The sequence below is a fragment of the Pelecanus crispus genome, chromosome Z, assembly GCF_030463565.1.
Source record: "Pelecanus crispus isolate bPelCri1 chromosome Z, bPelCri1.pri, whole genome shotgun sequence".
Classification (NCBI taxonomy): Eukaryota; Metazoa; Chordata; class Aves; order Pelecaniformes; family Pelecanidae; genus Pelecanus; species Pelecanus crispus.
This window is the reverse complement of record NC_134676.1, coordinates 12,817,557-12,843,497: the sequence shown is the minus strand read 5'-3', so window position 1 is coordinate 12,843,497 and position 25,941 is coordinate 12,817,557. Positions and strand designations below refer to the sequence as shown.

Genomic DNA, 25,941 nt, shown 5'->3' with positions numbered 1-25,941 from the left:
TCACTTGGATGCCAAAATTCCACAAGGGACAAAGTTCTGCTAAATCTCATGTAACTTTGATAATTTTGAATGAAATGTCAGTTGCCAACAGGAGGTCAAAGGAAGTCATTTAAACTGATTGTTTGTAAAGGAAGCTATCAGTTAGGGTTTAATGTGTTTGGCCCAAGCTGAACTTTAAAACAGGATCTTAAATCGCTTTTAGGTTGGTATTCCTCTGAGCTGACTCCAGAAAGCACAGTGCTACTGTTCAAATGTAGTAACTGTTCCAGTAATTACCTTTTTAAAGACTACCCAAAAAGGCTTGTACAGCATAACAGCAGCTAGTGATGTGGTAAGCTAGTTCAGGAAGAAGAGCAGTGTTTCATTCAAGGGGATTTTTCCAGTACAGAAGAGAGAGGGAAAGGTGGGAGAAATGGCTTTTCTGTTTCCATTGCAGAGATAAGGAAGCAGGAATGATTTTGGAAGTCTTCATATCAAACGAGAAATGTAATGTCAGCTAGTAAAACCTGCCCTTTTCCAGCTTAGCAGCTCACTTGTAGCTAGCTTTAGCATTGATTGATTTGAACCCAATCCTAATTTAATGCAATAAAGTCAGCAACTCTGTTTTCCTACCTGGGAATGCTGTTGCTTCCTTGGTGTATTTTGCCTTGCTCTTCCCACCCAGCTGTGCCTTTCCTGGGGCAATGGAAAAACCTCTCCTGCAATCAGGCTTAGTGCTCCCATTCACTTAAATCCACTTTCTCGCTCAACCGACCACGTATGACAGTCACTGCAGACAGCAGCCCTTTCTGAAGAAAGGGAACATTAAAAATGCACAGGGAAATCTCCATTCAGCAAAAGTCATCAAAATTTCTGCTTACAATCTAAAATGCTCAGTTGTCAACAGCTTCTCCTGGATGGATACACAGCTGCTGGCTGTTACTCTATCCTGTGTGCATGCTTCTTGCTCACACCCATGCAGAAATGTCAGCAACAGTATAGGCACTTGCTAAATCTTACAATACTGACATTTTGAGCTGATGAATTAATTGTAAGTGACTTCTTCACTAGGTTGGTGTCCCAAGCACAGACCAGCAGTTCGTGGCACGGAGACCACCTTTTCTCAGGCAGCTGGGCTAAAGCTAAACTCGCATCAGTTTAATCTTTGTCCCTTTTAGAAAGAAATTTGTTCATCCAGCCCACCTGTTTGCTCACCTTATCTTGACCATGTTCTTCACATTCTCTGAGCTACATGTGCACTGTGGCTTGTGGCTGGAGTCCTTGTAACAGGGTCTTCATCTCTCCTTCATATTCCCTCCCTTTCCATTGCATTTACATATGGGAATGCTGTTTGAGTGCTGTGCAAATCCAGGTGTCATGAAATCAAGTGGCTGGCTTTTTCTCAGCTGTTTGCTTCTGGCAGCTGTTCCTTCACAGTGGTGCACTAATGGGGCAGGTCAATAAAAATGTATGAGTGCAAGGAAAAGATGAGAAGAACTGCAAAATCTGGGATGCCTCTGGGTGTAAGAGAGGCACTGTGGGAAAGCCCTTGTGATTTTTGTCATTAGAGCTTTTCTGAAGCAGAGCCAGCCAGAAAGCAAGAGCTGGGCAGAGCTTCTGGTTCAGTTTTGGTCTTTGTCTGAAGCTGAGGGGCTGTGACTGCTGCTGAAAGCAGAGCTCTCCTTCCCACTGCTCTAACTTGAGTATTGCAGTGGTTTATGGTCATGAGTGAGGGAATGAAAAGGGACTTGGGTGGAAAGCCAGGCTGCTGGGATGCACTGGTTTGGACTGAGTTGTTGGGGAAGGAGGCCACTCCCATCTCTGCTTCCCAGCCACAAGCAACCACTTTGGAGCAGAGAAGGACATACTGTAGAGGAGATGGTTTCCCATCTGGTGGTTTCTTTGTCATGGGGTTGCGAAGCAGCATCCCTTACTGGCCTGAGCAGATGCTTGCTTCCCTTGGGGCTCCACCTAAACGTAAGGGCAGATGCCACCAGCAGCTTATTGGCAACCTCCAGCCCATGGCTGAAGGGGCAAAGGAAGGGATGACATTGCCACAGAGATTTTCATACATGGAGTCCCACAGGAGTCAGTTGGGTGCTGGGAGGATATGCCTAAAGAAGTCACGGTTGTTTAACTTTGACATTTTCATAGAGTTGGGGGAGGGGGAAGAAAAAAATCATCCGTGTGGTATTCAGTCCTAATTTATTGCTTTTGCCTCTGTTTCCAGTTTTTTTATTTGCTGGGGTGAGAAGAAAGGCTTTGAAGATGTATATATTTCCTTCTATTTACACGTTGTTTTGTCCTCACAGATGCTGGAACACAGCAAGCACTTTTCCACTGCCATTGTGCCCAGCTGAGTCTGTGTGCTTCATCCTTATGCAGAAATTTTGTCATGCATGGGTTTGTTGCATCTCCCTTTCTCTCCTCTGTTCTGGCTGTGCTTTCTGTGTAGCTCAGTCAGACATGCACATCCTGGGCATTAGCACGGATACAAATATTTTGAATAAAGTTTTGGATTACATGTTCTTGTAATTTGCTCACAAATTAATACTGGAAAACTTTACTGCAATGTCAGCCTGGTTCTGTTCTTGTAAAGCAGTCCTCCCACAAGGGTAGGTTGTTATATATACTTTATATTGCTATATAGTTCAACCTATAACTTAGAAGTTCTTCCTTTTTGTCTTTACCCCTCCCTTCAGCTTTCTTGGCTTGGCTGTGACCAGCCTGGGGTTTAGGCTCTTACTGGTGTGATGTGTCCCCCAACTCACAGTCACAGGAGCAGGCAGCTTCCCAGACCCTCCAGCAGGCAGCTGATACTACTGAAAATTATCATCTTGTGCTTTTCCCTTCCCCTGCTCACTTGTGGCTTAGTTCAAAGTCTTAATTTTTTTGAGAAACAAAATCCCATAATGCCTTTCTTGCATGAGTAAAATTGCTGCTGGACGTTTCCTGCTTATTGTTCTTTTTGCCATATTTTTACCTTATTCAGCCTTGATGCTTTTCTTTTAACACAGAAATACTGAGGGAGAGAAGTGATATTGAATCAGGTCTAGTTTATTCATACTTATGAATTTTTGCTCTCTTGCTGCACTAATTATGCCTGTTTTGTATGAGATATGGTATATTTCTGAGACATCCACACAACCAGCTACCTTTTGGTCCAAAGGTTAGCCCAAACCTGCAACTAAGTGCTGGATTGTGATCTGTGTGCATGGACATGAATGAGTTTGGCCTCTGACTGGGACATCCCCTGGGTAGTGTAGAACTGGCCTTCAAAACTGCATTGCTTAAGTTGTGTTAGAGGACATTTTGTCTCTGCTCTGCAGTGCCAAGGCTTTCTGGTTTCATCTGTTTTTTGCTGTTTGCCTTAGCATGACATTGCTCACTCAGACTGACAACCTGACTGTGCTGTCCACACATGAGAAATCTTATTTATTTCCAAGTAGTTGTGGTGGGACTTCATCGGTGTACCTCTTGTTTGTGTTATGCAGACTCAGTGTTCATTTTCCGCAATGGCTGCAGATAATTTGGACAATTGGCCAGAAAAAGGAGAAGAATGTGTGTGTACCAGCCACAAACAGGGTAAGTACAGCTGAAGGCATGAAGGTCTGTGAGCTCTTTTAATGCGGTCCTCTCCTGGGAATTACAAACCACTGGAAAAAAATCTTTCCAATTGTGGGCTCTCATTAGAGTAACAGACAGCCGTAGCTGCTGCCAACATGCTCTTTTGGCTGTTTAAAATCATAGAATCATTTATGTTGGAAAAGACCTTTAAGATCATTGAGTCCAACCATTAATCTAGCACTGCCAAGTCCACCACTAAACCATGTCCCAAAGCACCACATCTACACGCCTTTTAAATACCTCCAGGGATGGGGACTCCACCACTTCCCTGGGCAGCCTGTTCCAGTGCTTGACAACCCTTTCTGTGAAGAAATTTTTCCTTATATCCAATCTAAATCTCCCCTGGTGCAACTTGAAGGCTACTTTCTCTTGTCCTATCACTTGTCACTTGGGAGAAGAGACCAACATCCACCTCACCACCACCTCCTTTCAGGTAGTTGTAGAGAGCGATAAGGTCTCCCTTCAGCCTCCTCTTCTCCAGGCTAAACAATCCCAGCTCCCTCAGCTGCTCCTCATAAGACCTGTGCTCCAGACCCTTCACCAGCTTTGTTGCCCTTCTGGACACACTCCAGCAACTCAATGTCTTTCTTGTATTGAGGGGCCCAAAACTGGACACAGTATTTGAGGTGCAGCCTCACCAGTGCCAAGTACAGGGGGACAGTCACTTCCCTGCTCCTGCTGGCCACACTATTCCTGATACAAGCCAGGATGCTGTTGGCCTTCTTGGCCACCTGGCCACACTGCTGGCTCATGTTCAGCCAGCTGTCGACCAACACCCCCAGGTCCTTTTCAGCCAGGCAGCTTTCCAGACACTCTTCCCCAAGCCTGTAGCATTGTGTGGGGTTGTTGTGACCGAAGTGCAGGACCCGGCACTTGGCCTTGATGAACCTCACACAGTTGGCCTTGGCCCACCAGTCCAGCCTGTCCAGATTCCTCTGTAGAGCCTTCCTACCCTCGAGCAGATCAACATTCCCACCCAACTTGGCATGGTCTGCAAACTTACTGGGGGTGCACTCTATCCCCTCGTCCAGATCACTGATAAAGATATTAAACAGAACACCACTTGTGACCAGCCACCAGCTGAATTTAACTCCATTCACCACAACTCTTTGGGTCTGGCCATCCAGCCATTTTTTTACCCAGCAAAGAGTACATCAATCCAAGCCATGAGCAGCCAGTTTCCCCAGGAGAATGCTGGGAAACAGTGTCAAAGGCTTTATTAAAATCTAGGTAGACAACGTTCACAGCCTTTCCCTCATCCACTAAGCGGGTCACCTTGTCAAGGAAGGAGATCAGGTTAGTCAAGTAGGACCTGCTTTTCATAAACTCACACTGACTGGGCCTGGTGGCCTGGTTGTCCTGTATGTGCCATGTAATGGCACTCAAGATTATCTGCTCCATAACTTTCCCCAGCACCGAGGTCAGACTGACAGGCCTGTAGTTCCCCAGATCCTCCTTCTGGCCCTTCTTGTAGATGGGCTTCACATTTGCCAACCTCCAGTCACTGGGACCTCCCCGGTTAGCCAGGACTGCTGATAAAGGATGGAAAGTGGCTTGGTGAGCCCTTCCACTGGCTCCCTCAGTCTCCTTGGGTGGATCCCATCTGGCCCCATAGACCTGTGTGTGTCTAAGTAGTGTAGCAGATCACTAACCATTTCCCCTTGGATTATGGGGGTTTCATTCTGCTCCCCATCCCTGTCTTCCAGCTCAGGGGGCTGGGTACCTGGAGAACAACTGGTCTTACTGTTAAAGACTGAGACAAAGAAGACATCAAGTACCTCAGCCTTTTCCTCATCATTTGTCACTATATTTCCTCCCGCATCTGATAAAGGATAGAGATTCTCCTTAGCCTTTCTTTTGTTGCCAATGTATTTATAGAAATATTTTTTATTGTCTTTTATAGCAGTAGCCAAACGAAGTTCTAGTTGGGCTTTGGCCCTTCTAATTTTCTCCCTGCATAACCCCATGGCATCCTTGTAGTCCTCCTGAGTTGCCTGCCCCTCCTTCCAAGGGTCATAAACCCTCTTTTTTTTTTTTTTTTTTTTCCTGAGTTCCAGCCAAAGCTCTCTGTTCAGCCAGGCCAGTCTTCCCCACCAGCTTGTCTTTCAGCACATGGGAACGGCCCACTCCTGTGCCTTTAAGATTTACTTCTTGAAGAATGTCCAGCCTTCCTGGACTCCTTTGCCCTTCAGAACTGCCTCCCAAGGGACTCTGTCAACCAGTCTCCTAAACAGGCCAAAGTCTACTCTCAGGAAGTCTAAGGTAGCAGTTCTGCTGAAACCCCTCCGTACTTCTCTGAGAATCAAAACCTCTCATAATCTTGTGATTGCTATGCCCAAAATGGCCTCCAACAGTAGGATCATCCCCAAGTCCTTCTCTGTTCACAAACAACAGGTCCAGCGGGGTGCCTTCCCTAGTTGGCTCCCTCACCAGCTGTGTCAGGAAGTTATCTTCCACACACTCCAGGAACCTCCTGGACTGTTTCCTCTCTGCTGTATTGTATTTCCAGCAGACATCTGGTAGGTTGAAGTCCGCCATGAGAACAAGGGCTAGCAATTGTGAGACTTCTCCCAGCTGCTTATAGAATATTTTGTCTGCCTCTTCATCCTGGTTGGGTGGTCTATGACAGACTCCCACCTTGATATCTGCCTTGTTGGCCTTCCTCCTGATTCTTACCCATAAACACTCAACCCTGTTGTCACCATCATCAAGCTCTAGACAGTCAAAGCACTCCCTAACATACAGGGCTACCCACTGCCTCTCCTTCCTTGCCCATCCCTTCTGAAGAGTTTATAGCCATCCATTGCAGCACCTCAGTTGTGCAAGTCATCCCATTATGTTTCCTTGATTGCAACTGCATCAGTTTGTCCACTGCACAGTGGCTTCCAGCTCCTCCTGTTTGTTGCCCATGCTGCGTGCATTGGTGTAGATGCACTTCATTTGGGCTATTGATCCCGCCACCTTTTAGGGGGTGGACAAGCCCTAATTCCTATGTGACCATTCTCAGGCATTTCTGTTGTTTCTAATACATTAATAACCCTTGCATTTTCACTGTCGCATGGCTATCCATCCCCTACCTCCACTGAGACGGCAGACCGAAGGACCTCGCTAGCACACTGTCCCTCAAACATTGGCATGCTGCCCCCAGGCTTATCTCCAGCAAGCCTGGGTTTATCCCTTTCCCCCTTCAAATCTAGTTTAAAGCTCTTTCAATGAGCCCTGCTAACTCAGAGGTTTGACAATCTGTGGCATACATCCAGTTAAAAGTCAACTTGATTCTCCTCTGGTAGAAGTCTGAGTAGGGGCTTTGCCATTGACTTCCATAATGGCAGAAACGAGCCCCGGCATTTGTCACCTTGTTAGTAACATAGCTCCCATGGGACTTCTCACCAGAAATGTTCAAGAAATCTCCCAATTACAAATAAACATGGCCCAAAGCAGGGACACAAGATCTGAGCACTGGTACCAGCTACTCATGTAACTGTCCATAGAGCAGAAAGGCACACATTTCTCATGAAAACTCTGGATTGGGACAACCCAGAACGTATAGAGCAGTGATTATAGCTGGGCCAGGAGGATAGGTAGCAATATATATGTATAATCCATCACCAGAGTGCACATTTTGGAAGTAAAAGGATTTCGTATTGGGAAAGGCATGCTTGCCACTCTATATTTCAGTTGTGAAGGGCTAGCCAGAGCTTTGGCAGCATCTGGGTGTTAGATATACTGTGGGCTTTGACAGCACAAGATAGGGCTGCAGGACATATGCTTAATGCCCAAATTACTCTACTGAGATTTGTAAAGACTGCATTAAATCAGGAGCAACTGAAAAATAAACATGTATGAACTAGTTTACCAGTTTGTTGCACTATTAATGATTACCCACCCTTCATTACAGAGCACAAGTAGCATAGCTGACGTATCTAACCATTAGCTAATGAATGTATTCACTTCTGTTCAGACTGAATCGCTAATGGGAGAAGGTGCTGTTATAGTTATACATTAATTGTGTCCACTGTAGAGTGGCTGATGCCATCAGTCCCTGGAGCAGGAGCCCTGCATGTGTCAGGGCTAGGAACCTGATGCTGCACTGGGTGATTGTCACCCCAGCTGTAAATCAATGCTGCTGTGGGCAAGGAGGCACCAGTGCCAACCCAGGCAGGAGGAGGGGGGAAGTCTGGGATGGATGGATGGGTGGAAAGACATTGGGGAGAAAAGCTTGGAGGAGAAGGCAGCAAGCCTGGGAATGAATGGGTTAGAGGCCAGGCTCATTTTGCACAAACCACACATCTAAAAGAAGCTGGGAGACTTCAGTGACTGACAAGAGGTGTCAGACGGACACTCCTTAAACATTTCTTCTACTCTGTGGGAGGCAGTTAGCTGGCAATGGGACTGACTTCAGCCAATGGACATGCCATCTAAAATCAGGGCAGGTGCTGAATAAACAGAGGAGCCCTTCTGAGCTGCTCCTTGGCGGCTCTTTAGTACTGGCCTGAGACCTGGAAAAAGATCTGGAGGGATCCCTCACCAAAATAGGCAGAAGACACCAGGGCAGCAGGGTCATGCTGATGCATCACTCAGCCAGTTTCTGTGCTATGCCTGCTCACGCCACGTGTGACAGCCTGTTTGCTTGTACGGGCCACTTGGCTCGGAAATGCCTTATCCCAAGTGTAATATTTCATACACATTCTTGTAATTCATTGAAACCCCCTTTGCTCTCATGGCAACTAGCCACCTAGATGTATTTAATCCAAGAATAAGTGTTGTAGATTATAAATAGCTCCTGCACACACTAGGAATGTATTCCAAGGAAATACTTGGATGCGATGCCTGAAGGAAGAGTCAGTAAGGAAAGGCAGCTTGGGTCAGCTAAGTGCCAAGGTATGCACTGCTAATTTCCCTTGTTGTTTCATAGAAATGAGTTACTGTCAGGATTGTTCCTTTGTTTGCTCTTTTTTTCTGATCATTACTTTTTAGGCAGGAAAATAGTTGACCTAACTTTGGTAAGTAATAGCTGTAGAGTTATAATACAAAAATATCTCATTTTCTGGAGTATTGAAATCACCCTTACCTGTTTGAGAATATCATTTGACAGATACTTGTTTTCTTTGTGTATCTGTCCTTGGGTGTGTGTTTGGAGGTTTTGGGGTTTGTTTTTTTGTTTGGTTGGTGGTTTTTTTTTTTCTTTTTGGCTGAAGTATGGACCCGGAAAAGCTATCACTTGATACATAGCAAAAAAAGAAAAATACAGTTTTCTGGCTGCAAAGGACCCTTTGGAATTACAAGATCAAAGTAACTTAATTCTCCAGCATTTTGGTCCTTCCAGAGCTCTGCTGGAGATGCTGAACATTGTTAAGCACTTTAATAGAGCTGATTGATTTCTTGTTTTGCCTTTCACAAGTACCTGGATCCCTGTTATCACAGTGTCCTGAGGTCTTAAAGACCACCCCATGCATTCAGTGTTGCTGGTGAGCCCCTCAGTGGAACTATTTGCTTTTATTTTATAGTGGTCACCCAAGCTGTGAGCATCAGCAATGGAAACTTGTAGTGATCAGTGAGAGCAGTGCTGCTCAGCATGGCCTCCGTGTCCAGAGAGCTGCAGGGGAAAGAAGGATGTCTGTTTTCAGCTTGCGTTCTCAGTTGTGGCCAGTGCAAATGCCTGCAAAAGGCAATGCAGAAGGTTTCGAAGCCAGTGTCTGAGGTAGGTGCAAGTCCTTCACAGCTGCTGCTATGCTGCTGCAGGCTCTTTCTGTGTCCCATCTGCACACTAGGCAGTGAAGGTTAGACAGGAGACCATGAGTTTTCAGTTACCTGTGGTCTGAGCTAGCACTGACACTCCTCCCAGTTGCTGTCACATCTTTGGATTGCAATGTAGATACATGGATGGGGAACAGGAACAGAACTGTGGGGTTTGTCTCTAGAAACACCCTTCTCCTCCATTTAATTCCAATAGTTGGTGTAAAGCTGTGCAGTTGGTACAGATGACAAAAGGCCGGGGGCCAGATGGCAAAAGGCAGCGCTGGCGCTTGGGTGCGTGTGTAAGGAGTCAGAGTGATGAGTTTTGAAAGATCTTCTTGCAAGACACAAGGCATGCAAGGTATCAAGCCCTGACTGCTTGTAATATTAAAGGACATGCAGAGGGGTAAATATGAGAAGGATTGTGTCTCAGATTCTTTGGTGTAAAGCACCCACAATTTCTTGCTGAGGCCAATCAGTCTTCTAGTGATAGACAAGGCTTAGGACACTTTTATCCTGAAGTAAAACCAGATGTAAATTGCTTGTTTTGGAAAGAAAGGTCCTTCTCAAGGCAAAATTCTGTATTTACCCTAACAGTTAACACTTCAGTAAATGGACACCTGAATTTGAATTTTCTCTTTTTCTGTCAGGAAAATTATCTTTCCCAATATGCTCCATTTGCTTCCTGCCTGTGCTTTACACATCCATCACATCCATGCTCCCACATCCATCACTGATCACTGAAAGTCAGCACTTTACAAGCTCAAAAGAATAGATTTTGGTTTTTTTCCTGTTATTGATTTTCTTCCCTACAAGTGTCCCATGCCAGTGCCTTAAACTTCTTCGTCTTTGGCCATCCACTGTAGTGATCAGGCCAGAAGCAGTACCATTGCTCTGGAAATAGGCACTAAAAGATTTAAATAATTTCATATACTTTTCACAGAGCCATCAGCAGAATTGCAGTGTTCACTGCCGATCATGGAGGGTGCTTGGAGATTCGTTTTCCTGCAATGAATGTGCCAGAGCCTACTTCTGGGTAATTTATCGTTGATTTGTCAGAGTGGTCAGTCCTCATAGAAAACAGTCTTTTATCTCTGACACAACCAGCATGGCTTTAATGGGAAGGGACTCTTTAACCGAGACAGTTTAAAAACACTTGCCTTTTGACCTCTTTCTTTGAGATGTGATTGAATGTGTGGAGTGTTTTTGCAAGGAGAGCAGAATAAATAAGCAGTGAGTGAGCTGTCACAAGCTGTGGAGTGAAGGTCATATTCTTCTTTTTTTCACTTGTGTTTTGCCAGATTAACTTCAATGAAATGGGTGACTGGTCTGAATTGAGCACATTTCTGTGATGAGTTACATGTGTTGCACCAAAGGGTGGAGTGAAACCCCGGTAAAAGCTGCTTCATTTAGAAGGAAATCAGAGCGGTAAAAAGTATCAGTACTAATAAGGTGACAAAAACAGCATGCAGGAGATGAAAAGAATGAAACATGCTGTTATTTCCATGGCAGGGAAAACTGCACTGTCAGTGCAAAGCTGTTGCTTCCGCTGTCATGCCAGGTTGATTTTCAGTTTAAATACCCTGCCTCAGTCTGTGAGTGGAGGGGTTTTATGTTTGGGTAAACTCCATTTGCCCACTTATAAATTACATGCAAGTAAAACCATTCCTTCCCCAGTAGATTTAGAGGTAAGGGTTGGGGAGGGTGTGCATGCATGCGCGTGTGTCCTGGCTTTTCCAAGGAGGGCAGGTACAGTTAGCACCCCAGGACAGGCAGATTTCAAAGTTTGTGGCATACCCATACACTTCTCAAGCCTCCCCCCACCCAGCTTGGCCCATAACTACATGAACAAAGACTCCATACCTACATGAACAAGGACTTTGTGCTCTCTGAGAGGGCTTGAAAGCTTTGGGTTTCCATCCAGTCGCATGTGTGTTAATGCATCCGTCACTGGTGAGAGTGCCCATGGCTCTGCAGGACCTCAAGCCAAAGAAAATACAGCTGGGGGAGATGCCACAGCAGGGGCACATGTACAGAGTCTCCAGGCTGCATTTGCTTTGGTGCGGGCTCCAAGGATTGCCGCGAGCAGAACAGCATGAGGGCTGCTTTGCTTTCTCCTGTGTCACAGACCTTCCCCAGCTTCCCTGCATAGCTTTGAATATGGGCAGTACTTTAAAGCAATGCTAAGGTGAACTACGGAAAAGCAGCTTTTTCACAGGTGTAACCACAGCTACCTGAGCTGCCTCGCGCTGTGTCAAGCTGCAGTTGCAAACCAGCCATACAGCAAGTGAGATAATTTTGCCTGCTCTGCAGGTGGGACTGCAGGCTGGAGGAGGCTCCATGTGCAGGGACCACACTGTGGCAGATACCTGAAGCTTACTGCAACTTGCTGTTGGTGGGTCCCTAATGGTGCAATTTTGGTTTAGCAACTCTGGAAGAACACAATGAAATTAGCACTGCAGTGTGCAGCAACCCCCAAAAGAATTCCGCATCAGGAACAAGTAGAAAACTACAGTTATGTATCCTATAGTGTGAAATATGTATTTCTATACGTAGCAGGCATATTTTGAACTTTTAAATATTTATATTTTATATATTGATACTGTGATCGGGGTCAGATTTTGCCCCTTAAATAAATACCTTAGACTTCACATAAGCAAACTTGACCAAAGGTGGGAAAGAAGAGATTAGGTCATTTTGTACATGGTGCACTGAGGTTCAGAGATTAGGACCCACATGCTTAGAGGTATTTAAACTGTGGAAGGTCTGGGCCTACGTCATTTACTCAAGGTCATGCAAGCAGTCTGAGGCAGAGGAAGTAGTTGAAAGCATTTTCTCCACCATTTTGCTTGATTGCATGCATGGAAATTATATGTGTCTCTGTGTATGAGCATGTTGAAAAGCACCTTTCTGGACAGTTGCTTCATCCATTCTCTTCTGATGTCTTCCACATATGTAGCTCGATGGAACTCATTGGAACATCTTGCCTAGCATTTGCAAACCATCGACTGAAACTGATACATCTTTGTTCTTCTGTGAGCACTATTCCATATTCCAAAATAAAGGCTTGTCAATTAATCATATGTAATTTAAAACAAAACAAACAAACCAACAAACAAAAAAACCCCAAACTTTAATTGTAATTTTTCGGTTAACAGATCTTTCACTAAGGTCTCTTCTTGCTGAAGTCTTTACGCCTAGTATCTGCACTTTTCAGTGTGCATTTTCAAAGACAACCCCCCCACACCTTGCTGGGGATCCATTGTGATCCAAAAAGGCGGGGGGCGGCTGTTATAGTCTGGCCATTTACAAGCTGGTTTGGTGGCATGCATGTGTAACAATCTTGAGTGCTGTGCTTCCTTTGCCAGCAACTTGCATGCTAAAATAGGGCTCCAACAGTTTTTTTTAATCAAAGGATCACCTACTTTCTTTGGGGAAAAAAAGGAATACTTCCCAGGGCTGTCTTCATCTGTGCTACCACCATGATGTGCATTTGCAAACAAAAGAACAAGTGCTCGAAGTTTAATTCAATTTGTATCATTAGATCTAGTTTTCCACCTATTTTGTTTCTTGTATGCACATGTGTGAACTGTGTGGGTACTTGTGTGTGTCTGTGGTTAAAAAGTGATTTCTCAGCCCGTGACCTTCCAAAGTCTTCCTCACCACCCAGGGCTTCTGGAGCATGGCACTGCCATGGGATGATCATCACAGAGGCAATTGCTACTTTAGGTGGAAAACCTCATAAAACTCAGAAGCACAGGGACCTCATTCTAACTATTACAAAGACTGGCTAGCAGGGATCTGTTTATCTTGTTGTTCATGCACTTAGAGTGATGGCCCAAGCCTTGTCAAAGGAGCCCGGAGTGACAAGAAGCACATATGCACCTTGGAGGCCGATGGCGTTTGATAGCCAGGATGCCATGGAAGATTTCACATTCTTTAGCTCTAATCTCTTATAACAAAATGGCATTCAAACCTAACCCTCAAGAAAGTCAGCTCTGGTTAGTGTCATGCCATGTCCCATGTATCCATCAGGATTTGGTTTTGGTGGATTAGAGCTATCGTTCACCTATTTTCTGCTTGGTCAGCAGTGCTATTGTTTTAGCTGGTATTTTCAAAAGGTGTTTATTTTTGCTGCTAATCTAAGATGAGCCCTGTAATTATCTGTGAAATGGAGGAAGCAGTCTGGGGCAATTCTTCTCTGTAGCTGTGATGCTCTCTGGAGGCAATGCCTGATGGTCACTATTGCATGTTTTCCAAGGCACCCTTTTCCATGCTATTTTAAAAACAATTTCATCACTTTTCAACTACCTTGATTCTGCATTAACATGTTTTTTCTAAAAATGCCTCTGACAGAAAGCAGAGACTTTTTGTCTCTTAGATGGATTAAGGGCCATAATAGTGCTTGTGATGAGAAGTATCTTCCCTCTGCCTCAGTATTTCTATTTAATGCATGTTTTGTGGCATATTTCATATGCTGGGCTCCAGAGGTAAGGTAATACCTTGTACCTACTAGGCAAAATGAAGAAAGTATTTTCACTTTCACAGTTTGTCATCTTTTCAAGAAACGACACAGGATGGCTGGAACAGAGTTAAGAAGCGTAATCACTTTCCCCCTGGTTTTTAGCCCTTCTTCTCCTTGCCCTCTGCTCTTTGCCACCCAAACATATCTGCTGTGGCCTGTATCTGTGCACTGCTGTGACCACACCACCATCTTCTCAGCATCCTTTCCTACCTCTTCCCTGCTCTGACAGATGCTCTGCTGGCTGCTCTACCATCATCTTTCAGGGTGTACACCTTTTTTAGACCTGGGAAGACCTCAGCCCCTGCTGCAACGTTCCCTGACATTTCTTCAGCTCTTTTCTCTTCCCTGGTTTTCCTCTGCTTCTTTCTCTTTCTTTTTTTTTCCTGTCCTTTCTCTCTCTTCTTTACTGTCCCAGATCTGCTTCTTGTGGACCCATGGATCGTATCTGACAGCTTTTGCTTTCACTCTTTGCCTGTTCTCTGCCTGTTTATTCCATGTTTCATGCAGTCTTTACAGACCAGGCAACTCTGTAAATCACAGAGAGGTTAGGAAGAAAATCCACCTCTCTCCAGGGAGCTAGATACAATTACTCAGGACACAGTTTTTGTTCTCTACAATCTGGTTCTGGCTTTTTTCTGAGATAGGATATTGCTCTAGATGCCTCCTGGAGTTGAAATGGTGTGGGAAATCCCCACATTGCCCAAGGCTGGGTGAGTGTTTAGCAGCTGGGCTTGGATTGTGCAATATTCCTTGGAACTATAGGTCCGGATCTAGACAGGTTCCATCTAGGCATTCACCAGGAAGGGAACCTAGTTCACAAATGACCAACATGAGGCCTTTCAAATCCAAAAAGTATCCTAGGCTCAAGGTGTTCTTTAAAACCTCTGTTTTCTGATTGTTTACACCTTCAGTCCAGCTCTGATCTCCCTGAACATGTCAACTCTGACAGCTGGAGATCTGGTAGAGTTGCCACCAAGGCACTTGATGCAAACACAATGCTGTAGTGGGATTAAGACTATTTACAGTAACTGGTTACTTGCTTTTTAATCAAAGCAGATGGAAAATGCACTGATGAAAATGTTGGTTGTAAATGGATTAAGAAAAATCACTGTGCATACCTCTGAAGACTCCAGTGAAACATCTTAAAGAAACAACCCCCCCCCCCCAGCCTCCCACCCCAACCTAATGGTCATAGTTCTTTTAAAGGTGGGGATAGGAAGTAGGGAAAAACAATCTTCTATGTTCAGGATCACCATTAAACTTTGAAACCTCTCTGTGCATTTGTACTGAGCATAATACAATAGCTCTGACTGAGGTCTATGAGTAGTAGCTGCTCAAGATCTTGGGAGCCCTTCATGGATGCATGTGACCTCAGTGTATTTCTAAAGAGTCAGAGGTGCCCTGTACACCCTTCTCCTCCTGTTCTGCCATGTGCAGAGGTTGTGCCTTTCTGCTGTGGAAATAGGCTTCTGAAAGAGCCTCTTCAGAGGCAGTGAACAAAGTTTGCTTCTGAGGTATTCCATTTACCAGCAAAATCCGGAAAAGAAACTTGAATTTCTATTATTAATTTAATAACATCATTATGAATGAGCTGCAGGAAACAATGCATCTTTCTGAATAAACAGTATAAATAAAACTTCTGATAAGCACTTTACTACATTGAGTTCCTCATTCTTTTCTTTGAGAGCGTTCCAAAATTTAGTGTGCGGCTTAATCAACTTCATACGTGCTTGAATTAGGCAAGTCAAAACTAACACGACCCTGCACAAGGAAAAGCATCCCTCGCACAAGAAATCACATTCTGCTTATTTACTGTATATGAAAACAGTCCCAGACTATTCCTTCCCTGAGGCAACAGGAACATTTCAGTGTTTCCTTAACAACCACCACCCTTCAACACTTTCCAGGAAGCAAGCTGCGTTCTCAGGATGGCCCTGGCTGCATGGTCATTAAAGCTGAGATGAAGCTGATGAAGTAAAATGACAAAACTCTCAACTTCAGTGTATTCAGTGGTAATAGGGTTACCAGCTGCAAAGTATGGATGTTGTTGCATGGTGCTGTTTAACCTCTCTTTTCTATCTACTATTGATCACACTTAAATTCTTTTGTATATAAAACTTCGGGCCCTGCTGTGGCAAATTTGAGTACAGGATTATCTTCACCTGCAGGTTACCTTGTTTAAATTAACAAGGTTGTTTGCATGAGTTGAATAAAAGCATATGTAAGCTGCTATAATATTTTTAATTAAAAAGATAGTACAGTGTGTTGATGCAGTGCTATGTGGGTGGCAGGCATTAAAGAAAAGGCAGACAGCTGAGTCAAGCAATTCAGGTTGTGAATCAAAGCTGCATTGAATGGCAAAAGTCCTGGGAGAAAAAAAAAAACAAGCAACTTTTGGAAGCATACTTGTCCCAGGCCTATATAGGGATGCTTTTAAAATCAGAGTCCTTCCAAAGTCATGACACTTGGGTCTGGGTTGGATATCATCCAAAGGATTTCAGCTCTGTGCTCACGTATGATTCAATTTCTTTAAAAAAAAAAAAATAGCTTTTTGGAGGGACTGTGACCACTGCTGGAATGTGGTAAATTAAATCCTTTGTTATCTATAGACAGACATGGCAGGGGTTACAGCAGGGCAAACCTCTCATCGTTTCAGACCTTGTCACTGGATACTTTCCACTTCGGGTGGGAGGGTAAAGAACACGATGTGGAGACAGGTGTCTCCTGAGCACTTGGGTCCAAGCACCCAGGTCCTGCTTTTGTTCCTCTTATCTCCCAATCAGCAGTGGCTGTGTGAGAGAGATGAAGGCTTAGCCCTGCAACAAACACCCACAGTTTTCACTGGCTTCAAGACAGCAAGTACTGTCTTTGCTTAGTCATTATTTGTATGAAGGGAAAGAAGTAATTATGAAGGAACAAACATCTAAAACATCCTCCCAACAGCAAAAGCAAAACAAAACAAAACAAAAAACCCTGCCATGCAGAACCCCCTTGCTTAACTGAGCACAGGAATAGAGACAATGTGCAGTGGCACCTAGAGCAGAGAAATAACTTGAAGCTGTCAGTTCCCAGTGTGTACGGCAGACCGTGGTGACAGCGGATGCTGCACAAGTTAGGGAAAACTTCTGACAAGCCTCAGAGTTTCCCAAGTAAGAGTCCATCTATCATTAGCCTTCTTCTGGGTACCAGACAACATACCAAAGGGATTAACAGCTTAATCGTAGCTGATTCATGTATGGGGATCTGCATTATTTATTTATTTATTTTACTATTAGGGTCTTCCTGTTGCATATAGGGGAAACTGAGGCACAGAGCAGTGAAGTGACTTGTTCAAATGTTGCCTGTGGCAGAGCAAAAAGTAGAAGGGGGGGTTGCTCAAGTGCTCTTACGCACCTTTATTGCTTCTGTGCTGGTTTAATAGAGGAGTTACAGTTTGTTACTTGCATATCCCTGAGTTTTCTGGCTGTAATAATATATAGGTACAGTCTGTTGCTCACATAACCCTGATTTTTCTGGCTGTAAAATGAGGTTATTTATGCTACAGGTGAAAGTGCAGTAAGGCTGATTTGCACACCCTCATTTCCCTGGAGCCTTTCATACTTGTAGGAAGTTATGTGGTGATCAAAGCCAATGCATCGGCCAAACACTTGCAAAGGCATCGTCACTTTGCACGTTTGCTCCCCTGGTCCCAGGCAGCTTAACTGTGGAAACAGCGGGCCAGACCTGATGCACTACTTTATCAAAAGTCTGTTGTCGTTAACCTCCGTTTTATGAATGGCGGGGAAGTGGCAGCCATATACAAGGATAAACAACCGTCACAGCAGAGATGCTTTGAACTGCTCTGTTCCTTTGGGAAAAAGATCTGAGATAAAGCCGAATCTGGAAAGCATCAGTGATGGTGCACCGAGCGCCACTTATCACCCCCACGGTTTCGGACCTTTCCATCACTTTCCGCGCCGCTCACCCTGGGGCAGGCACCCCCCCTCCCCCCCCCCCTTTCCCTGCGGACGCGGACCAGCAGCATCACCCACCCGTGATGGTGAACCTCAGGGGAAGCGCCGCGTCCCCGCTGCTCCCGGTAGCGAGGACCGCGCTCCCTAGGGCCGGGGGTCCGAGAGGGTCCCCGGGGGCGGGGGGGGGGTGATGTCCCCTCACCCCCACCGCACATCTGCCGCGACCCCGCCACATCTGCCCGCCGCGCCCCGCCCCGCCGCGGGGGCCGCATCTGCCGGCACATCTGGGCGGGCGCGGCCCCTCCCCGCGGGCACATCTGGCGGCGGCGGGGGGCGGCCCTCCGCCGGGGCGGGAGGAGCGGCGGGTCGGCGCAGCCCCGCCGCCGGCCGGGGCGGGCAGAGCCGGCGCGGCGCGCAGGGGAGAGGCGGCCCGATGGGGCGGCCGGCCGGCAGCCTGGCCCCGCTCCGGCTGCTGCTGCTGCTGGCGCTGGGGCACGCCTGGACCTACCGGGAGGAGCCACAGGACGGCGACAGGTGGGTGTCCCCCGCCCGCGGACCCCCGTGCTCCTGCTCCTGTGCGTGCCCTCCCCCCCCTCCATCCACCACCTTCTTTTTTCTTTTTTCTTTTTTTTTTTTAATAATCCCACTCCCCGCCTTGCAGGGAGGTGTGCTCCGAGAACAAAATCGCCACCACCCGGTACCCCTGCCTGAAGCCCACGGGCGAGCTCACCACCTGCTTCAGGTGAGCGCCGCCGCGGGGGGGTCGGGTGGGTGCGCGGGGCCGCGGGGCACACGCGTGGCCGCGGATCGGGGCTCGCTGCCCGCGGGGAAGGTGCGGGGGACACACGCGTGATGGTGGCAGGCGCGGGGGCTGCGGCAGTGGCATCTGTGTGCCTCCCCCCCTGCTCCGCACTCACCCACGCCGAAATTCCCACCGCCCTTCGCTCTGGGGAACGGATCACTCGGTCACGTCCCCCAGGCGTGCAGCATCTCCCTTGGCAAGCCCCGCTGTTGCCCCAGCAGGTTTTAGTAACTCGCAGCAATTGCCACCCCAAAGGCACCGCTGGAGAGGGTGCGTGTGGTTGGGGTTGCTGTACCCTGGCTGTCAGTCACTGACACAGGGAGAGAGGCTTCCTCTGACCTGGATGTCTAGGAGTGTGTGGAACCTACAGCTGCATCAGTTGCAGAATAATCAGTGAGATCAGCTGGATTCGTGCCACCTGAAAGACGTTTACATTTAGGTAGATGAATCATACCCTCAGAATGAGTAACTTCTTCAGCAACCAGCACTGGGGGAGACTTCGGCAGAGGCCTCTCAAATTAAGTAAGATGAATCCAACCCTGAGTTTTCATTTTTCAGCTGTGTATTTGAGAAACATCATCTGTTTTCAGAAGAATTTTAAAGCTGCTTTAATGATGGCAAATGTCCGGAACACTTGACAGTAGATGTGCTTTTGGAGAAATATACACAAAGCATGAGAACACACGTATCCCTTTGCTGATGTTCTCTGATTAGTCCCAACACACAGATGAGATGTTCCATCTACGAAAGCTGCTTCTTGTGAGAGGTTACTTTGTGGAGATGACTGTGCTCTGCCTGTGTGTGTATGTGTGCATGTGCCAGGGAGCCGCTTCGTATACCAAAAATACAATAAAGCACATTGATGCTTGTGAAAAGTGTTACAGAGATCGTCCATTTCTTCCCAGAGCCTTTTCTGTTTGGCATAAATACCAGAGAGCTGCAGACACACAGTGCAGCAGTGTTGTGCCTCACTCATGCACTTGGGGCTGGCTCATGCCCTCCGGCAGCCACAGCCACCTGGGAAGGTGTCACAGCACTGCCCAGTTCTCAGCAGCATTAGCATCCTTACAGCCCCTGGCAAGGGTCTGTGGGGATTGGAGACCTCCCTTCCCTCCACCCCTTTTCTCTCTCCGTTCCCTGTCAAGGTGAGGCAGAGCCCCCTTATAAGCAGCTCTGTAGCGCACAGCAGCACGCAGCGCTCTTTGGAGAGAGGCTGTGTGTAGGTTTTGCAGGGAAGGAGCGTACTTGGTTGAACCTGCAGCTTTTCTCTGGTTTGGCAGCAGAGGACTGGGGTGAACAAGGCTGTGCTGAGTGGGGAGTTACTGAAGGAAAAAGCCAGCGCAGGAGCTGCATAAAGCAGTGCATACGTGACCGTCCTGCTAGTTACTGTGTGTCCCAAAATCTGCCTGAGCAAAGTGGGTCTGCTTTGTGTGTAATGGATGAGGACTTCACAGGCTCCACCAGCTGCTGCGGGCCACCGTGCAAAGAAAGCAGGACTCTGTCCGGCTGCCAAGTCCCACTTGTGCTTTCTTTCATCCTTGCTGAGGTATTTCTGACCTTTGGGCTCTGGTTGTGCTGAGTCTTCGTCCCATCCCCAGCTCTCCCCCTGCACAATCCCAAGCAGTATTCACCATCCCAAACCTGCACAGACTGTGAATGAGCATTTCCAAATCACCACATTGCACTCGAGGTTGCTTTGGTTCATGTTTTCAAATCTTTTCTATCTAGGACTGCTAGGGCTGCCTTGCTTTAAAAAAGAAAAAAATCAATTCCCATGTAATCATGTGTTTTCAAGGTCTAACCTTTAGGGTTGGGTGAGGAGGTCTCCATCCCCCATCCTGTGAGTTCTCTTTCGTGATGTCTGTATGCACAAGAGCAGGGCAGCATCTCCGAAACAGGGGCGTGCAGAGGTGAGCAGCTCTGCGCGGAGGACGTACCTGTGCTGCAGTGTGCTGCTGGTCCTGCCCCTCGGAGGTGTGCCACACTCTGACATGGGCCAGCAGCATCGCCCACCCGTGATGGTGTACCTTAGGGGAAGAGCAGCATCCCCGTTACTCCTGGTAGCAAGACGTGCTTCCAGCAGGCACATGGGATTAACCTTGGCAGACCACGTTTTAATTGAAGATTCATTAATATTTTGAGGTTGAGGCTATTAACAAGATGACAGGAAACTTGCAAGTGTTGACTAATCCTGTGGTGCCTCAAGGTGATTTTTGTTTCATAGGACATTCAGGTACTTCAGGATTCAGTTTTCACACCTGGAATGACAGCGAACATTTAAAAAACTTCAGCTGGACAGAAACTCAGCTGTGGCTTTAGGGAACTTTCACTCCAGGTTTCTGAGAAACTTGATTTTGGTGTTGTAATATTTATTCTTACAAAACTTCATTTTGTATTTTCCTAGACAGTTTTTTCACAGTATTTCATAATGACAATAGTTACGAATAATACAGTAATTTATATAGGTTGTTAGAGGTAGTTTAAAAGGATAGTTAATGTCAGCTGCTATTTAGCAGTTAGCATGCACACCTAATTTCTTTTCTAGGTCAAAGTACCTGTTGTGTAGAAATTAAACAAACTGACACAAAATTTACCTCATGTCATAACACGTCAGGCATAAAGCAACATGCAGCACTACTAATGATCTGCTGTGCAATTAGTTAAATAAAAAAAAGAAATACATTTGAAGTCAGATGTCAAAATTCCTGAGCAAAATTAGTTTGACAAAGCATAAATTCTTGACTGAAAGCAATTTCATCCTTTTATTCCTCCTGCTGGAATTTTTCATGAAAATCAGCATGTTTGCAGAGCACTTCAATAAAAATAGCATCTTTTCATCATAAAAAATATTTCTTAATTTTTTTTTTTAACCAGATTTACTCATGAATAAAGATGAGCCAAATGGAGGGCCAAGCCAAAAGTGGGGCCAAGCACTGAGAATATATTGGCATTTTTCCCTGTGGTCATAGCAACCTTGTACATAATTAGATGTATTTTTCCTTTTTGAATGTGTGCAGTCTGGCCCTTGGCTTAGTTTGATTTGTATTTTTTTAGATGTTCTCTGTATTTATTTTCATAAGAGTACACAGGAACAGATGCAAAAAGCAGTGGGAGCTTGTACAATATCTTTTCAGTGCAAATCTCATTTAAACTCCTGTATGTAACTGCACAAAGTACCTGGTGGTAATGGCCCCATCATGTAGGTACAGAGAATAAGTTCTATAGATTTCTTGATAATGTAATAGTCCAGTAAGACTTTGAATTCCTACTGTATGCAAAATTCATCAAATTTGATGAAATTTAGGCAGCATGAGAGTTATGAGGCCCCAATCACACATTACTGTCTTCTCCAGCTATTTGAATGTGGTATTAACCTGCTTCAACTCTCAGGCAGACTTTTAAACAATTTGCTGGCATGTTAAATTACATCAGTGTTACTGCAGTTTTCTTCAGTGCTTCCGTGTGTTACCAGTTGTGTGTGACAATTCAGTTTGAACATCTTAGCAGCAGTCCTTTTCATTGCAGTTCTTCATTCCTTTTCATTTTAAGCAGTGCTACTGTACATTGTTTCTGTGGTCCAGAAGGAAGAGCAGCATCTGGAATAGGCATCCCCTTGCTTTATCCTGATCGTGTAGCTGTGTTCCTGTAATGGGATGGTAGTGGTTATGTCAAGCTGCGCCAGGGGAGGTTTAGGTTGGAAATTAGGAAAAATTTCTTCACGGAAAGGGTGGTCAAGCATTGGAAGAGGCTGCCCAGAGAGGTGGTGGAGTCCCCATCCCTGGAAGCGTTCAAAAAACGGGTAGATGTGGCACTTCGGGACATGGTTTAGTCTAGTCTACCCTTGATTGGTTTAGTGTGGACTTGGTAGTGTAGGTTAATGGTTGGACTGGATGATCTTGAAGGTCTTTTCCAACCTAAACTATTCTATGATTCTGTGTCACTTCCAAGTTCAGGAGGGTCAATGTCTAATCTGGTACAATCTATTAATTGGAGTTGCTCCCTTTTTAAACACCAGCAAAAGCTGATCACCTAATTAACTGTTGTATATTAGAGAGCTAAATATTATATTCAGTTAGAATTCGGAGGGTGTAGTGAAAATGATTCAGAAAGATGATATACAGACTTAACAGAAATATTTGCTAGTGGGAAGTTGTTTGCCCATCACCAGTTGTAGGAAGATTGAAGCATGAAACAGATGGGAAAATGAGAATATTTGTATCCCCTGACTGTGCAAATCTCTTTGTCCACTAGACACTTAAATATTGTTGTAAACTGACTTGAAAGAAATTGTTTTGCTCCTTTTCAGAAATGTTGGATAAAAATAAAGGGCTAAATTAAGGAAACCAACATGTGTGAATCAGGCAGGTGAAAATCTTAACCTGGATCTGTGTAGCCTGGAAGAACACTTCAGCCATTGCCTTCATGGGCAAAGGAAAGGGGTTTTTTCCTTTTATTCAGCTGAAACTATTAGTCTAATTCCCTCTCAACTTGCAAATAAAATTGACTAAATTAGTTGACAAAACCAATTTTTTTAAACAAATACACTATTGACCTGGTGAGAGAAATTATCTATCTCTCTCTGACATCACAGTGAGTACTCTCTATTTTCTGCAATTTTTGCTTAAAATGAAATATGCAAGCTCCTCAAGGAACATATTATACCCTAATTCTGTGTGTGTAGTGATGGAGGCTGCTCCTGTGCCTTCCTTCTGCGGGACCAGCAGGGAGTAGGAGGTTTAGAATAACAGCACTCTACAGAATAGTCCTAGCTAATGATGGTAGAACGAGGCAAATCTTTACGTGTTATATCTGCAAAAAAGCCCCATGTTGTGTGGCTTAAATCTTGCCTTAGAACTTAACCAGTAACTTTTTTTTTTCTTCAGTATTTCACAAGCAAAAGGTCTTTTAAATACGATGAACATGTTTCAATGTATGTTGTCAGCTTCTTCATCTGACAATTAGCAGCTGCAAGTATTTTACAGAGCACCTCCCTACATTTCAGGTTTAAAATTTTGCTGTAAAAGATTGCTCTACACTTCATAACAAAAAGACAATTCACATATATTGGAGAAGAGAATGCATGTATACTTACACCCTACTTAATTCTGATGCTAACCAGAGGTCACATGCCTCAAAAAGCATTTCTTTTTACTCTCTTGAATGCTGATATTGCTGGTGGAGTCTACTATTTTTATAGACTGTATCATTTTGCACATTCTTAAAAGATAAAAGTAATTGCAAGTAGGTTGGATTGTAGCTGTTTCACAAAGAGCAGCACTTTCACTAATATGCCCTTGGGGACCATATGCAATTCCTGGTTCCCAGATACTCGACGAGCATGTTGCAGAGCTTTCCAACAGGAAAAAAAATTGCTATATACAATTTTGAAGTTTTCAGATGGAGTAAGCAAGGATGATGTTTTGTCATCTTATCTTCTGACTTTTCTTTTTAGAGACATCTCTTTCATTGTTACTATTGTGTTTCCTCTCTGAAGTTTTGCTGGCCATTTCAGTTTTAATAGAATTGAAAGAGCCCCAACTGATGTGTTATAATATAACAGTAAAACCAAGAAATTTATCTGATTAGAGCAAAGTACTGCTTACTCTCCAGTTATCTTGCAGGGAAATGAACTCCATGGTGGAATTTTGCTGAAAATTTAAGAGGGTATGATTTTGAATTTTGTTTTGGTTTTAGAAAACTAAACATACACAACAGCTGTAATTCCACATCTGCCAAAAGAGTTTCTTTGCTTCAATAAACTAACAATTCTTCTTTTGCACGTAGTTCAGTGGTGAAGTGCCATGAGCTGCTAACTCAGTGCATCGCCCAGGGTAGCCTCACCATCTGAAACATGCCCATGTGGACTGTGCGCACTACTGAAAAGAGCTGCAGCAATGCTACTTGGTGATCAGATTGAAAATGAGGAGTGTCAGAATTTATTAATTTATTCATCCTATGAAGAAGCCTCTGAATATACATATAGTATTGGGCCTTTTGAACTGCATATCAAGCCATCATCATGAAAATGATGTGTTCAGCAGCGCTGCGATGTGGCACATCCATGGAAAGAGTGCTGCTCTCCAAGTATTGATAGTACTAACTCTACTAATTCATTCACTAGCACGGTGTCGATGAAAAGATGCAACAAACATAAGTGTTCCCCTATTTAAAAAGTTTTTGTTGTCTGTCTTATATATACATTTAAAAAAATCTTCCTGGAACTTGTCATCACAGGTAGACTTCTGTACATATGAATAAATAAAATTTTGCTTCAGTACCCTACTTTTTTACAAAACAGTGTATGCTACAATGATGCTAAGATATTTTTCCCAGCTTTCCTAGAATTTTTTTCTCACTGTTGCTTTGAAAGTAGCACTTTTAAGGATCACAGTTCTGATTGCAGTAAGTCCTCAGTTTGATTTGATTTAGTTCCCTGTGATTGCCAAGGGAACAGATTGCTCGCAGTTGTTACTGAGACACGTTATGAATATCTGCCAGTTAAGAGTAACACCAGTGCCACACAGGTGTTGTAGGTTTCCATAGGCATTTGGGTGGCCATGACTTTCTGGGTCACTTTGCTGTCCCAGGTGCTAAGGCTAAGGATCGTAATTCTTACTGAATTTTGGTGAGGTTAGGGACACTTGAGATCTCAGCAGATGTGGATGCTACTGGCTGGAGCAAAGCCTCCTACAGCAAAACGTGGTGCTGCTGTGGGTTTACTGTTCAGTGTCTCCTCTGTAAAGCCAGTTCACTCCAAAATGAGCTGATATAATTAATGATCTTTCAGAACATTGCATAATTACTGTGAGTGGTGCACTGAGGTAGGACATGCTACAATTAAAGGATGGGGTCTGGCAAATGGTTGTTCATGTAGTCCAGAAGTTTTTGATGTTCACATCAAAGCAGTTTGGAGAATTTTAAAATTGGCAAGCCAAGAACTTTATGATAAGTGCCCTCCTTGGTGGTTTGGTTGATAATGAAATCCAGGTGCATTGCATTATGGTTTTCATCTACAGAATATAGGGTTAAATATGAACTGACTTCCCTGGGCATGTTGTCTAGCTCAGAGACTCCAGACAAACAAAATAGTAGCCCCAGGGCCTCCCATGGCTGATACGAAATATGTAATAAAAATAGGCCGCCAAAGGGAATATGACTTTTGTAATTATCCTAAGTATTGTATATGCTCCCTAAGGTCAGGCTGTTTTGTCCTTAAAAAAGTGATTGCAATCTCTCTTGCTAACAGCAGGACATTATTAATACTTGTATTACCGCTCCCATTTTGATAGCGACCCATTGAGCTGGGTTGTTTTGTGCTG

The 25,941-nt window shown here is 44.8% G+C and overlaps 1 protein-coding gene across 1 annotated transcript in view; it reads left to right on the top strand.

The window, feature by feature from the left end:
* Positions 1-18,253: 18,253 nt before the first annotated feature.
* The window catches only part of CCBE1 (collagen and calcium binding EGF domains 1), a 99,180-nt gene continuing 91,492 nt past the window's right edge, over positions 18,254-25,941 (top strand). The window contains exons 1-2 of the mRNA XM_075726983.1: positions 18,254-18,354; positions 18,482-18,562. Of these exons, the coding sequence (XP_075583098.1) occupies positions 18,254-18,354; positions 18,482-18,562 (182 nt within the window). The remainder of the gene's footprint in view (positions 18,355-18,481; positions 18,563-25,941) is intronic.